Source organism: Bacillus rossius, chromosome 6 (genome assembly GCF_032445375.1).
Source record: "Bacillus rossius redtenbacheri isolate Brsri chromosome 6, Brsri_v3, whole genome shotgun sequence".
Classification (NCBI taxonomy): Eukaryota; Metazoa; Arthropoda; class Insecta; order Phasmatodea; family Bacillidae; genus Bacillus; species Bacillus rossius.
The window spans coordinates 76,945,499-76,959,295 of record NC_086334.1 but is presented as its reverse complement, the minus strand read 5'-3'; the positions used below and the strand labels follow the sequence as shown (position 1 = coordinate 76,959,295).

Below are 13,797 nucleotides of genomic sequence, written 5' to 3'. Positions count from 1 at the left end.
CTGGCAGAACTCTGTTGGTGCTTCTGGGTAGGCGAGGTGCACGAGTCGCTCGATGTCGGCTTCGAACTCTTGGAGGATTTCCGAAGATCTCTGTTGACCTGTATTCAGGGCTGTTCTGTACACCTCGCCCATGTGTCGGTCGCCATACCTCAACTCAAGGGCCTCTACTAATACCCCATATTCTTTCTGGTCTGTAACTGGCATGGTCTGCAGCAGCTCTAGTGGAGATCCTCGCAGGGCCAAGACGAGTACCGTAGCCTTTTCTTCATCGTCCCAGCCATTCACTTCAACAGCTGCCTCAAAGTTCCACAGTTCTCACTCCTCACTGGAGCTAGGCTCAACAGTGGTTTGCTTGTTACCTCACGCCTGTCCTCACACACAGTCTCGCACCACTCAGTCGCACTCTCGCTGTCCCGTCGCTCCGCGTCACGCCACTCTCGAGGGGTTCTCTCAACCTCTTCACCAATGTCGCACTTCCCTTCACTCGGAATCCACTCGGAACTGTTGCAGGACTTTCGGAACCCCTGCGGAGGCCGGCGTCGCGGCGTAGTACTCAGGGGTGCCCTGCTCGAACTGACGAGAGTGCTGTACGAGTCGCGTCATCCCGGGCCGACGTGACGCCCAAAGAGTCCGGAAAAGCAGTGTAAATCCACGCTACTAGGCGCGGCGGCACACGGAACTCTCAAGGCCACTCAGCGATAGATAACGGCGCAGAGGCAGGACGATGTGTGGTCAGTGGAGGGGGAAGGGGCTAGCAACGACCCTGTAATCCGGCCAGGCACGCGTAGCACGCCTTACGTCAGTGGACGGCTTGTGACAAAGCACGTGATTCAAATGGCCGTGCAGGACCGCCAACCAGCTCCGAAACTGGTGCGTGTCGCGATCCTGCTTTTGTAACTCTCTCTCTCTCTCTCTCTCTCTCTCTCTCTCTCTCTCTCTCTCTCTCTCTCTCTCTCTCTCTCTCTCTCTCTCTCTCTCTCTCTCTCTCTCTCTCTCTCTACACACACACACATATATATATATATATATATACACATACATATATACATATATATTCATATATATGACACCGCCCAACCACCGTCTCTATTCAAACCTCCCGCTCGTGCATGCGTGTGTGTGTGTGTGTGTGTGTGTTTCCAGCCCAGCAAGAGGGCGCTTAGCTGCAGTGCACCGCACCCCTAATTATGTTAATTAATATTGTAATCCTTTTTCTTTCCGCCCCAAAACAGTGTAACGATGGCTATGCATGTATGTGTTTTTAATTAATAACTTCATGGTCTTTTATTATTTAATAAGTTCAAGCACGAACAAGGACGCTCCCTAGCGGGCGACGGAGGAACTAGCATGAAACTCATTTGAACCCTGTTTTATGTTTATAAGCAATTATTACAGACGGTCTGGACATGGAAGTAATCTAATAATTATTGTAAAAGGATTTATGTATTTTATAATAGTAACTCGGGGCACGCTACAGCAAAGTTGTAACGGTAGTTGTGTTAGGCGCGAAGGACGCCATGTTGCCACCTGCAAGCGATGAGCTCAGCCCAGTCTCTCTCTCCCGCCGGCCAAGGGCGGTCGTGTCACTGCCTTGAGGCGACCACGTGCGTGGTTCGCCTCCTCACCTAATCTGATTCGTGCCTCGGGCGTTTTACAGTTGTATCAGTGGAGGATCGTGTAAGGACCTGTACCGTGAGTAGAATAAAAGCCAATTAACTGTGTTACGTGTTTTGTGTTCGGGGGGCCACGTGGGTCCCTAACCTGGTCAGCGGCGTGTGGGACGCCCTGAGAGCCCACTGCGGTTATTAGGAGCGTGCCCGACGCTGAGAGCGGGCTTAGTTAGGGACAGGAGCTGCGTAGAACATCTGGAGGGCTAATATCTCGCCGCACACGGGCCACGTAACGCCCTGAGTTAGAGTCTTTCAGCCGGGTCCACGTGCCCACTCACGTGGTGGCGCCCATTAATTTCCACCGATAATTTCACCACAACACCGGTACGCCCTCAATATATATATATATATATATATATATATTAGGGAGGTTTTGAACTCTCATGGACAAACCAACCTTGTTTTGACATGTCGAATAAAATGGAAAATGGTAATCCCAGTTTTGAGATTGGCTTTGTTCCAGTGGTTCAATAGAACTTCTGGATCAGCCTTTGAACGCAGCCTCTTCGGTCATTCTTCCTTCAGATGTTTTGGTCTGGGAGTCACTTTGTAATCTCTTTGACTGCAGTTGATGAAGCCTCGATGACAGCAACACAACATGGGATGACCTTCCTTCCGCGTTGATTCAGGAATCATTTCTAACTAGGCCTTCTTAAGAATTTCAACATCCTGTTGATGAGCTGATATATTCGTAAATAACTTATCTTGAAGTAACATATTTTCAAACGTCGAGTACAATCCACAAAATGATTGCAATATTAAACAGATACTTCTGCTCTTCAGCTCAGATAATTTTGAACTAACTTTCCAATTTGAATGTTTTTCTGTTCACATACTAATTATGTTTTTTTTTGTCTTAAATAAAACATAAGTAGTTCAGCTTTGAAGTGAAAACTAAACAACCAATAGTGATTGATGTTACAAATTTGTTCCCGCTTAACTGATAGCATTTAACAAAATGAAATTTGGTACAAACTCTTTCATTGGTGGTCGAACTTATTTTCACAAAATCAATCATTGAATCATATAAATGAAAAACAAATGATAGAGGAGGAAAAGAGAATATACATGCGTGATGCTGCAGAACCAAACCTGCCCAGCATCTTGGAGCTGCTGCATGTGCCGCTGCAGACGCTGTACCAGTCGCACGCGAGGCGGCCCCCGGCGGAGAACGGCCAGCGCCTCATCAGCTCCTTCCCCCTCGCCAAGTAGACGTCGCCGTGTGTATATTTAAAATTATTATTTTCATCAGTATTTTAGCCATTAAGTGGTAATTGCATTCCTCACGTTCCTGTTGATTATTTGTAAAAAAAATTTGCTTGTGGATTTAAATTGTTTGAATCATCTGCCTGTAATTCATGTTATGTTGTCCTGTGAGGAATATATTTGCTCAACAATGCAGTAGTTGTGAAGAAAATGTAAAGATTCTAGTCATGGGTTCCATTCTTGTAAAAGTGATGATGGCCAGTTTTGGTGGTGTGTTTTCATTGCTATGTTTCTTTGGTAGTGATAATTTTAAGTACCTGTTCTTGTCAAGTGCTGTACAATTTATATTTACAGTTTGAGCTCTAAGAGAAATTATGTAATTAATGTGTGTGTTTTTCAAAACTAAAGAAAGTTGACTGTGCCAGTTAAAAAATCTTCAGTTCCTTTTTTAATCCAAAGTTGTTGATAAAACTGTTTTCTCATTTTTTGTAATAAATTCTTCTTCCAAAGAACTGTCTGTGTAGATTAGGAAAGCCAATATTACCTTATTCCATGCACAGTAGTAATGTTGCTCTTGCAGAAAAGACATCTCTGTTTTTCTGCGCGATAGCAATTCATGATCAGAAGCAGTCGAGCTCGAAGTGTTCTCGAACTTGAAGTGAAAGTATTTTCTTTGTCGTGCCATCATCATGTTTTTATGAGAGCAAGTTTTTAATGTCACTGAAATTATAGATGTTAAAGTGATGGCAAAGAGTGATATAACTGTAGCAGCCTGTTCATTGCTTGGAGAAGCAGGTAATGTTGTTATCAGTGCAAGAGTATAACTAACATTTGTGGGGATTGTGCAATTTTTTTTTCCAAACCAAAATTAGAAAAGGAAATTATTAACTGGGCTCAAATGAGAAAGGAAAATAAGATGAAGTTGTAAAAGTTTGGTGGATGTCTTGTTGATACATTCATGTAGACTTGCACGGCCCACGCCGCGCCCGTCCGAGGTTCTGGCATTTCCACGTTTCCAGTCAGCACTTATTGAAACTGAAATAAAGTTTAAGGTATAATATTTGTTTAGTTAACAGCCCCCAAGATTTTGCATAATACATATTTCTTACACATGCACCTACACAAGCTGATTCAAACATGTCTGCTTCCATGATTGATGTATGTAGAGATGTATTAGGCTTGACTACTCCAGCAGAGTTGAGCAAGTGACTTTGGCTCCGCTAGGCTCTACTGGACTGGACTGGACTGGACTGGACTAGACTAATAGCATTTTTTTAAAAATATCAATTCATATGGGACATGGTGCACATACCATTATTTTGCTAAAACTTATCATTAAAAACCTTGTATGTATGTGCTCGTTATTTAAAAAGTACTATTAATTTTACTTCATACGCGCTGCCCTGAAAACGTATATCCAGTAGGCCTGAGGAAAGATCAGATTTTTAGTTTGAATGGAATACGAATACCATTTTATTCTGGAATATGAATATTGAAATTCAAATAGTAATAATGAAAATCATAACCCCACTAATTTTTTTTTTTACATGTAACAAATTCATATGGAAAGAAAAAATAAATGTGTAGTGTAGTGGCTTCTGGGAAATTAGACAAATGATACTAAAGTGATAGGTTGGTTAGGTTAGGTCTGCTACCATAATTATTTGTAAAATTTTTGTTAAAATATTTAAGTATTATATTATGAATAAAAAAAAAATTGTTTTAATTATGCAGCTAACCTAACTTAACCTAACCTAAACAAGCTTTTATATCAGTTCTTATTCACCTTATTTTCAGACCTGCTACTCTACATATTGAGCAAGAAAATTTTGGCAAACCGAATGATACTGTGAAATCCAATGTAATTCATTTAATGAAAAACGTGAATCATTTTTTAAATGTATTCTCAAATTAGTGATTGAATGAGCTTATATGCACACATTTAAACCCTAATTATTCATGCTTGTTGTTAACGGCACACATCTGGTGTGTCCACTGCCCGCCTCAGGCCCCCGGCCTCCCACACACTCTGGCTTCGCACGTGTTGCACATGACGGTAGCGCTTTGGCATATTTCAATACACTTCAATTACCTACTTCAAAACAATTTTTAACAAAAAAACCAAAAGCTGTACAAAGACATAAAAACAATTACCTGGCCATTTTACATCCAACTGTATAATTCCTAACCTCTAAGGTTAGAATTATTCATTCTTTAATCAATACCATCACCCTTTGTATATATCTGAGGTCATTTTTGATAGTGGGAGTTATCTGCTAACTCCAGAATTGCAGCAAGTCTTGCTACAATTGCTGCGAAAATGCTGCATGGCAGCAGACAGCTGAATAATACACAGCATTGCAACAGGGTGGCTGAATGAAGTGCTTCATTGCCAATTGGTGTCTGAATAAACAACTATGCAACAGTGTGGTAACATAATGCATTGTATTGCAGTAAGGTGGCTGAATAATGAGTGCATTGCAGCAGGGTGGATGAATGATGTGCTGTATTGCAGAAAGGTATCATATGATGTATTTCATTTACAGCAGGGTGGCTGAATAATGCCATGCATATCAGCAGGGTGACTGAATGATGTGTTACATTATAGCAGGTTTTCTGAAATATCCGCTGCAGGGTGGCTGAATGACATGCTACTTTGCAGCAGTTTGGCTGAATGACATGCTACATTGTAGCAGGGGGACTTCATGATATGCTGCATTGCAGTAGAGTGGCTGAATAATGCAATGCATTGCCAAAGTTGGCTAAATGGTGTTCTGCATTGTAGTAGTTAAGCTGATAGATGTGCTGTGTTTTAGCAGGGTGCATGAATGTTACTCTGCATTGGAGCTGGGTGTCTGATTTGCAAGCTACTTTGTATAAGGGTGGCTGAATACACGTTACTTTCCAGCAGTGTGGCTGAATGACATATTGCATTGCAGCAGGGTGTTTGAATGATGCACTGCACACAGTTTTAAAGCATAAATCTTATGACATGATAATTATAACATGCTGTTGCAATGACTCAGAAACAGTAGATTACTGGCACTGACGTAGTCACTGCCGCTACGGGAGCCTGCACCCTGCGCCGACACACCAGCCTTCAGTTCTGGGGGGAGCAGCAAATACTAGCATCATTCTTTTTGTCGGGGGAGGGGGGTACCTAATACAGTAAAACCTTTTTGTTGCGACCACCTCTCTATTACAACCCGATTATGAGGAACTGTGAAAAAATTGCCGAAAATCCGAAGAAAATCGGACAGAAAATAAGTTTCTTGTGGTGAGTAGCGTGTTACTTGGTTTCTCTTGCCGAGTGCTGTACTGCCGTAGCAGCGCATATCTAAAAATAGATACCACTTCCTGTCGACCGCTGTCAGCGCTTGACAAACCCCATTCCACGTCCCTTTGCCAACAGGGCGCAGATAAAGGTTATTGTGGCAATGTGTTTACGTTTAGCTTTTTGCGAGTGTCTAGTGGTACGCAGTTGAGGCAAAACTACCTGCTGGATTTCTCTTGATTTTGATTACTATCGGTTGACAATGTTTGCTTAGTTTTTGAAGTCCGATATGGTATATTTTCTGGCTTGAATTTGTGAACTATTATTGATGACTTATGCAGGTTTTTTTTTTCCGATTTTGTGTATTATGACTTAATAAATAAAATACCATTAAATATTAATTACTATTAATACAATTCCGTACCGTGCGCTGCGGCCGATCTCGGATGCTGCTTGTACTTGTTAACAATCACGTTATCTGCTTCATTTTAACAAGAGTAAAAATATAATAAAACTGTCAGAAAATTGATAAAAGCTTTATGTGTCCGCAAAACAGGGCACAACACTGGCCCGCCAGTTGTTTTCATTCAAAACGTGGCTAAAGAACTTGCATGGATCAGGCTGAAAACATCCAGCAATACGTGTAGGTTATAAGGAATCTTGCTATGAATTGAGATGTTATGTTTTTCGAGTAGATATACACAGCGACCGACTGGACGCACGCCCACCTCGACTCGTTTTAACTGCCGCAGCGATGTTTATTTTGACAGCTCAAGCAATTATCTTTTCCCGTGGGTTGACAGAAAAAGGTTGCTTCACCCAGCATAAAAAAAAGGCTACGCCACTTATTCTCCACGCAGGAAACACACTGGCTGCCGTCTGTCTCCCCCGCATTTATCTTTCTTCTAACATTCCACGTCTCGCCTCTCGCGCTAGCAATAACGAAGCGACCACGCATTGGGCCGTTTTATGCTTGCTTTGGTGACAGCAGCTTGATTTTATTCTGTATATTCCTTTTCATAGGACCCTTGCTATTAAAATACATTTATATTTAAGTTTGAAACCTTGTAAATTCCTTGCCAGAGATGACTGAACTCGAACTTGGTGTGAAAAGTGACATATTTTGACATACTTTTTTTTTGGGCGTGTTTGCCGGGGAGGGAAGGGTCCGAAAATATTTACAACGATACCCCTCCTTCACCGCTTTAGTACCCCATTCATAATAGTCCAATTTTACAGGAGAAGGGAGGGTGAAATGAGCATTTTCTCACTGAAGGTTTTTCAAAGGGGAGCGAAGTTGGGATGTTATAAGGGAGGACACTAGATGGTTTGTGTGACTGGGAGGGATGAGCTAGCTTTGAAGAATATTACCGGGAGGAGGGAGGGGTGAGCTTATGAGTCATGAAGCAGCTGCCGCCAGCCAGCCGGGCGAGCTTAGTGTGCGCCCACTCGCGTTGCAGAACCTACCGCTGCCATATTTTTAAAGGAAATGTCCCGTAGCAAAGCCGACACAAAAATACGCTGTGTGTTATTATTAACAGATTTTAATGATCTTTCATTTAGTTTTTTTTTTTTTAATTTTTTCTGATTTTCACATTTTGGTCAAAATGTCCAATTTTTTGACGGTTCCCGAGAATGTATTCGTAAAATCACTGCATCGTTAAATCCGGGGTTCATGACATCGCGGTTCTAGTGTATTTAACTACAGCAAGCAGAAAAGGTACATGTAAACTAACCAGTAAAAATAAACCGTCTTTTGACATATTTTCTTTAGAGGTGGCCTGTAGGGCGACGGACTTGTCATGAAGGTTAAGTGGGTTTAAAGCAAAGCCGTCTAGCATTGTGAGTGATAGCATCCTGCCATTGTATGGCTGGTTTCTTAGCGAGTAGCGGTTTGGGGGGGGGGGGGGGGGGGTTTGAAATCAACTGAAAATTTCGGAAAACATCTATTAAGATCCCCCCTCTATTACGACCCTATTCCTGGGAACCGTGAGGGGTCGTTTCAGAGAGGTTTGACTGTATTATGCTTGAATTATTTCTTGTTGCCAGGAATTCTATGTATCACTCACACGGACAATTTGTCTGTTAATTTTACAGTTTATGTTGAACTTAGATTTTTGGTAATATTATGATTGCCTTTTAATGAAAGAGAAAAAAAGTAATAGTTATTAACCTTTGAAAATTGAATACTTTTATTGTTCTTGCACATTCATATGGTACAAGATGGTGGTGGTGTAATTTTACAGGAGTTTTTGGACTTAGTGTGAATGTGATGCAAAATATGTACTTAGAGCACCTTACTTATTGAAACATTGATATGAAACATTAAATAAAAATATAAAAATTTTTTATTATTTTATATATTAATTTCTCTTGTATATTTTCCGGCCACTTATATGGTATAAATGATGCCTGTATTCATAGAATCTTCTTTGTGGGTTTACTTCGTTCAGAAAAGCCTCTACTATATTGTAAAATAGTCTTAGTGTATGAAAAATTTTATTTTGCCATGAAGCAGATGAGATGAATTAAACTTATTTCTGTGCATGACGATCAAGCTGTGTCAATAGTGTTATGTTGTGGTTGTGCATAGGAGAAAATAAGTAAATTAAATTCCTTTCACAAACTGGATCTTTTGAAAGAAGGTGAATGTACCAATTAAAAATATTTACTCACCATTTACATTTTAAATGTTAAAACTATTTTTTGAATGGGCCTAAAAGAATTAAACACCCTGGTACAATAGAGCTCCTTCCAATTATGAAATTTGATTGAGTTTGACATCACTCCGGCCTGCTGTATATGTCGAGATGGCCTACTATATTTCATTCGCCATTGTTTTGTAATGTCGTGTTACTTATAAATGTTACTTATAGTACAAACAGAGTGTAGGGTCATTGGAAATATATTCCAATGAGATCAAAAAAAAATATTAACAAGCAAAGTATGTTGTCTCATTATAACAAGCCCACTCACAAACTCTGGCTTGTGTGTGATCATAGAGAAGAGGGTACCGTTATGTATGTGTTCACTATTTGTTCTTCAATCGCAAAAATTTTACATTGGTGTCATTTATAGGACTACATATTGAAATAATTCTCATGTATGAACATGCCACAGTTAGTTTACGAAAGCTTCTGTTTAAAATACTTGCTTATATTTATTTTTAATGATGAAGCTCAAAACGTGCATAGCCAATGGTTACTTTATTTACAAACCTGTGACACGTATTGACTGGAGCAGGATTGTACGGACTGCTTGCGTGGTTCTGTCGAGTGGTTCTCAGCTTCGTGCTGATGTGAAGCCCGGGGCTCATACTTGTGTTGTTTGTAGACATTCAAGGAAACAATAAGAATTTAATTTGTTATTAGCATGTACTTGAAAGTACTGGCCGATATCCTTTCGATTCCACGATTTACTGTCTCAAATAATGACACCATTTCACCAGAATTTTACCATTGACATTTATAAAAAAAGTTCCGAAAAGAACATCAAATTTTATCAAAATGTATTAGCGAAACAGTTGCCGGAAATCAAGGTTACCTTTGGCTTAAATAAATATATTTTAAATAAATTATTCAAATTTCCTGGTGGAGACCACCAGGCTCCCCCAAACATCAGGACTCTGCCGCTGCGTGAGACACCAGCCTTATTGCAACGCAGTAGCATGGCATTATCAGCTTAATGATTATAAAATCAAGGAAGTTTTCAGGCTTGAAAAAAAATTAATTCCTTCAAAAACAGTGTAATTTAAGTTCCAACTGCGCAGAAGCAAAAATTACATTTCTTATGTTGTCATTTTTTTTTAATATATATAATCATGGGGCCCTTATATTTAGGATATAACTTTATTGGCCATTTAAATTTGCGTAGTTTAACATTGAAGCAAATTCCTTGAAAAATTAAATGATGTGCCTTGGAAACGAGGAAAAGTGCATGATATCAAAATCCCCGAGTGAAGTGGCCACTATGAATGAAAAATTGCTACTCCAAGAGAAGGACATTAGTTTCACAGATCACAGGACATGTCTATGATTGTGTTTTAATTTCAAATAAATAAAAATTTAAAAAAATTAATTTGTTTTGACAATAAAAGTAACCTAAAGTTAACCAGTAACACAATATTGCCTTAGAGTTTTGGATTTGTTTAAAATATTTGGTTTGTTGAGTACACAATCTGTTGAGTGATGTTAAGTTTGCATTTGTTTTGATGTAACTGTATCCCAGAAGCCAAGCTTATCTGTGAATATTTACAATTAGAGCTGTCCAGTGGTAAACTAGTGAAGGATTGAGTTTCATGACGTAAGTATTAGGGTTCTGCGAATATTCGAAATTTCCGAATTCGAGTTCGAATTTTTTGATATTCAATTCGAAAATTCGAATCGAATTCATTTTACAATAATTCGACTTGCAAATTCTGGCCCGGATACACTAATTTAAGACACCCCCCTCCCCCATTTTTAAAAGAAATGTAAATGGACGATTACATCTTCCACTTACAAAAAATTATACATCGTAACCCCTTATTTACGTTACCGTTAATTACGTTTACACGTTATTTGAATCATTTTATTTCTGTCCCGTTTTAACCTCATTTGATGTAATGCAATGAATTCCCGTTGTTTACAACGCGCCTATTGCTTTACGCAGTTTACGCCGTTCGTTCTGATAAAACTGCTAACTAACTAAATTAATCCTATTACAAAGTAACCTGATGTGTAAATCGTGTTTTAAAGACGTTTTTAAAAGTTAAAAAACTTCATCTTTAACGTCTCGGGAGTCTCTTTATTCCGCTTATAAAAACGTAAGCAGCGCCAGTTTGGTTGTGTTGGTTCCTGTATTCCATTATAGAGCGCTCTCACGTAGTCGGAGATCGATATCGATATCTCGCAGACTGCATGCACGCGCGCGCGCTCTATCAATAACCGAGTTAACCAGCACGATCGTTATGCGTATAGTTACAAATCACGTTCTTGTTACGGGTTTCTTTTTTTTTTTTACGTTGAATAAAATGGTTTTATTGCATCACTCATTAATTTAAATTATTTAGCTTGCTTTCACAATGCCTCTTGTAAACAAACATTTTCATTGGCTGCCGGCCGCCGCGCACATAATTCGTGCGCAAGAAATAGTCCCTTGGTTACGTACCATTTGTAAGTATTTTTACGCTGCCTTTTTTATTACAATTATGTTAGCAGACGCCGTGTGTATAGTGTACAGTTGATGCCCGGCCCAACAGTTGTATTTCGGATTCGCGCGCGCACGGTTTGTTATGGCTAACGCCGGACAAGGTTTTGTAAAGCACAGAACGGAAAAGCCTTTGAAAAGTGCACAGAAAACTATTGTGTTGAATGTTTAAACCTTTTCAGACAAATATCCGGATTGTCGTGTGAACGATATCGCGAGTTTAACTGCGGAATTTACGAGTGTTTCGAAGAGCAGTGTGCTTCGTGCAAGGAAAGAATTACAGGATACTGGGACATTAACAACTCCCGGGAAGAAAAGGAAACTTGAGTATCCTGTTATCAAAACTTGTGATGATTTTGTGAAGACGGCTATTAGGCGTAAAGTGCATAGTTTTTTCTTCGCAAATGAACCACCTACTCCGAACAAAGTACTACGGTGCTTCCTGTTATATTACTTCTCCGTTATTTTATTAGCACCGACTGTACTGAAGTTTCTGTGTTGCAACTAGTGCTTGGCGCGCAAGATGAATTCAGCCTATCACTTGCTGACGCGGGGCAGTGATACGGCGGTGTTTGTTTATTTAAAAAATCAGCTAAGAGTGAACCCACGGTCTCACCCCTAATTATAAACTTGATTTTAGAATAAAATGTGCGATGCTTACGCGATAAAAACTGTAAATTTGTTATTTTTATTATGTACCACTTCCTTATGCTGTGATATTTTTATTAATATTTTTATCCTTGAAAGTCAAATATGCTAATTAAGGTGGCAAGTTAGATAGTTTTCTCTACAGCAGGCAACATCAGGGGCGAAACAACTAAATTTCCAAAAGGGGGGGGGGGGGGGGGGGGGGCACTTTTTATAAAGAAAATATATATTTCAAGGTGGAAAATGGTTTGGGGCAGGACATTTTCACGAAAAAATCTGAACACCTACTAGATTGCAACAATGTATACCCACACCAGCGGTTTCTTCCTTGTGATTGGCGGCAGTCTGCGAGAGAAGTCGTTGCCTTGTTTGCACGAGCCACTAAGGACGAGTTTGCTTGCACAATGAATTAGTGTGATTGGTTGTTGTAAAAATCAACATGCACCTCAAAGTAACTCACCCAATCACGAAACACAGTCGATGCTGCAGTGTTTTAACTTCCAGCTACTCTCGGGATCTTTTCATGGCCCTAAAAATGATGCTTTTTAAGCAGTTTTGTTATCTAAAAATTGATTACACAGCACTTTCTTTGCCCCCGTTTGCCCCCACTTCAAGGTTTCAGAGGGGGGAAAAATAACCTTGCCCCCCCCCCCCCTCAGGGGCGTAGGAACCGGAAGGGGCAGGGGGGACGTGTCCCCCTGAACTTTTTGGGTGGAGGGGACTATCCCCCCCAACTTTCTAGACCGTGATATTTTTATTTTAAAATATTATTCCGCATTTCTGTTATGCTATTTGAATAAATCAATAATCTAAGCAATTTTAAGCGAATCGGGTACCATGTATCAAAGGTTCATGTGCAAGAAATATGTCCAGCATCGAAATTATAACATTCAAAAACAAACTTTACTTTAAAGGCAAAGTTTATGAATTATAAACAATTTTTTTTAATGTTTCCAAATGTACATGTTTTTTTTTAATTTAGATTAAAAATATTGTAAATGAATTAGTTGTAGAAAATAATTTATAAAAATATAATTATGATTGTAAAATAATACTATTTAATTCCATTCGAGTAAAAAAAAAAAGAGAGCTTGTGCCCTCCCTGCCATCTGCCCAACTTTATTTGTAAATTCTTCTCTAATCAAATTTTATCTTAAGGAAACAATAATAATTTTAACATCGCTGTATCCATTGGTTAGATACAAAAACTGCTTAAAAAGCGCTATTTTGCACTTTTAAAATCAAAATTTTCCGGGGGAGGACCACCGGACCTCCTGTCTTAGTAGGAGGAGAATGGGTTTACATGACATCAAAATCATTATTTTTCCCCCCCAACTTTATGAACACAGCTACGCCAATGCCCCCCCCCCCCCCCCCCCCCCCACCATCCTAGTTGTTGTGTCCCTGGGCAACATAGTTACCAGCCGCAGAGAATTGTTGCCGCACCATGTCAATGAACTCACCTTTCCTCCATGACAATTTGAAATGATTTGCGAAGTGATTTATGTAAGTGCTATAAACATATAATTTTTAATTTTTTTTTTTAATTTTTGAGAATCTGGTTGTGCTTCTTCAAAATAGTTTCACTTTAATTTTAGTTACTTGATTTAAACTGTGAATTATGTGACAAGTTTTTCAAAGGTGGTATGTTAAAAATTTTTAATGATCTATGTTATTTTAATAAATATTCCCAAATTCGATTCGAAAAAAATTCGAAACTCGTGAATTTTTTTGAAATTCGATTCGAACTGAGAAATCACAATTCGCAGATGTCTAGTAAGTATGAGGCATCAATATGCACTGATCTAAAGC

General features: G+C 39.5%; 1 protein-coding gene across 1 annotated transcript in view; it reads left to right on the top strand.

The window, feature by feature from the left end:
• LOC134533319 (uncharacterized) overlaps positions 1-12,182 on the top strand; it is a 160,961-nt gene extending 148,779 nt beyond the window's left edge. The window contains exon 8 of the mRNA XM_063370813.1: positions 2,755-12,182. Coding sequence (XP_063226883.1) covers positions 2,755-2,882 — 128 coding nt within the window. The 3' untranslated portion in view covers positions 2,883-12,182. The remainder of the gene's footprint in view (positions 1-2,754) is intronic.
• The last annotated feature ends 1,615 nt before the right edge of the window (positions 12,183-13,797 follow it).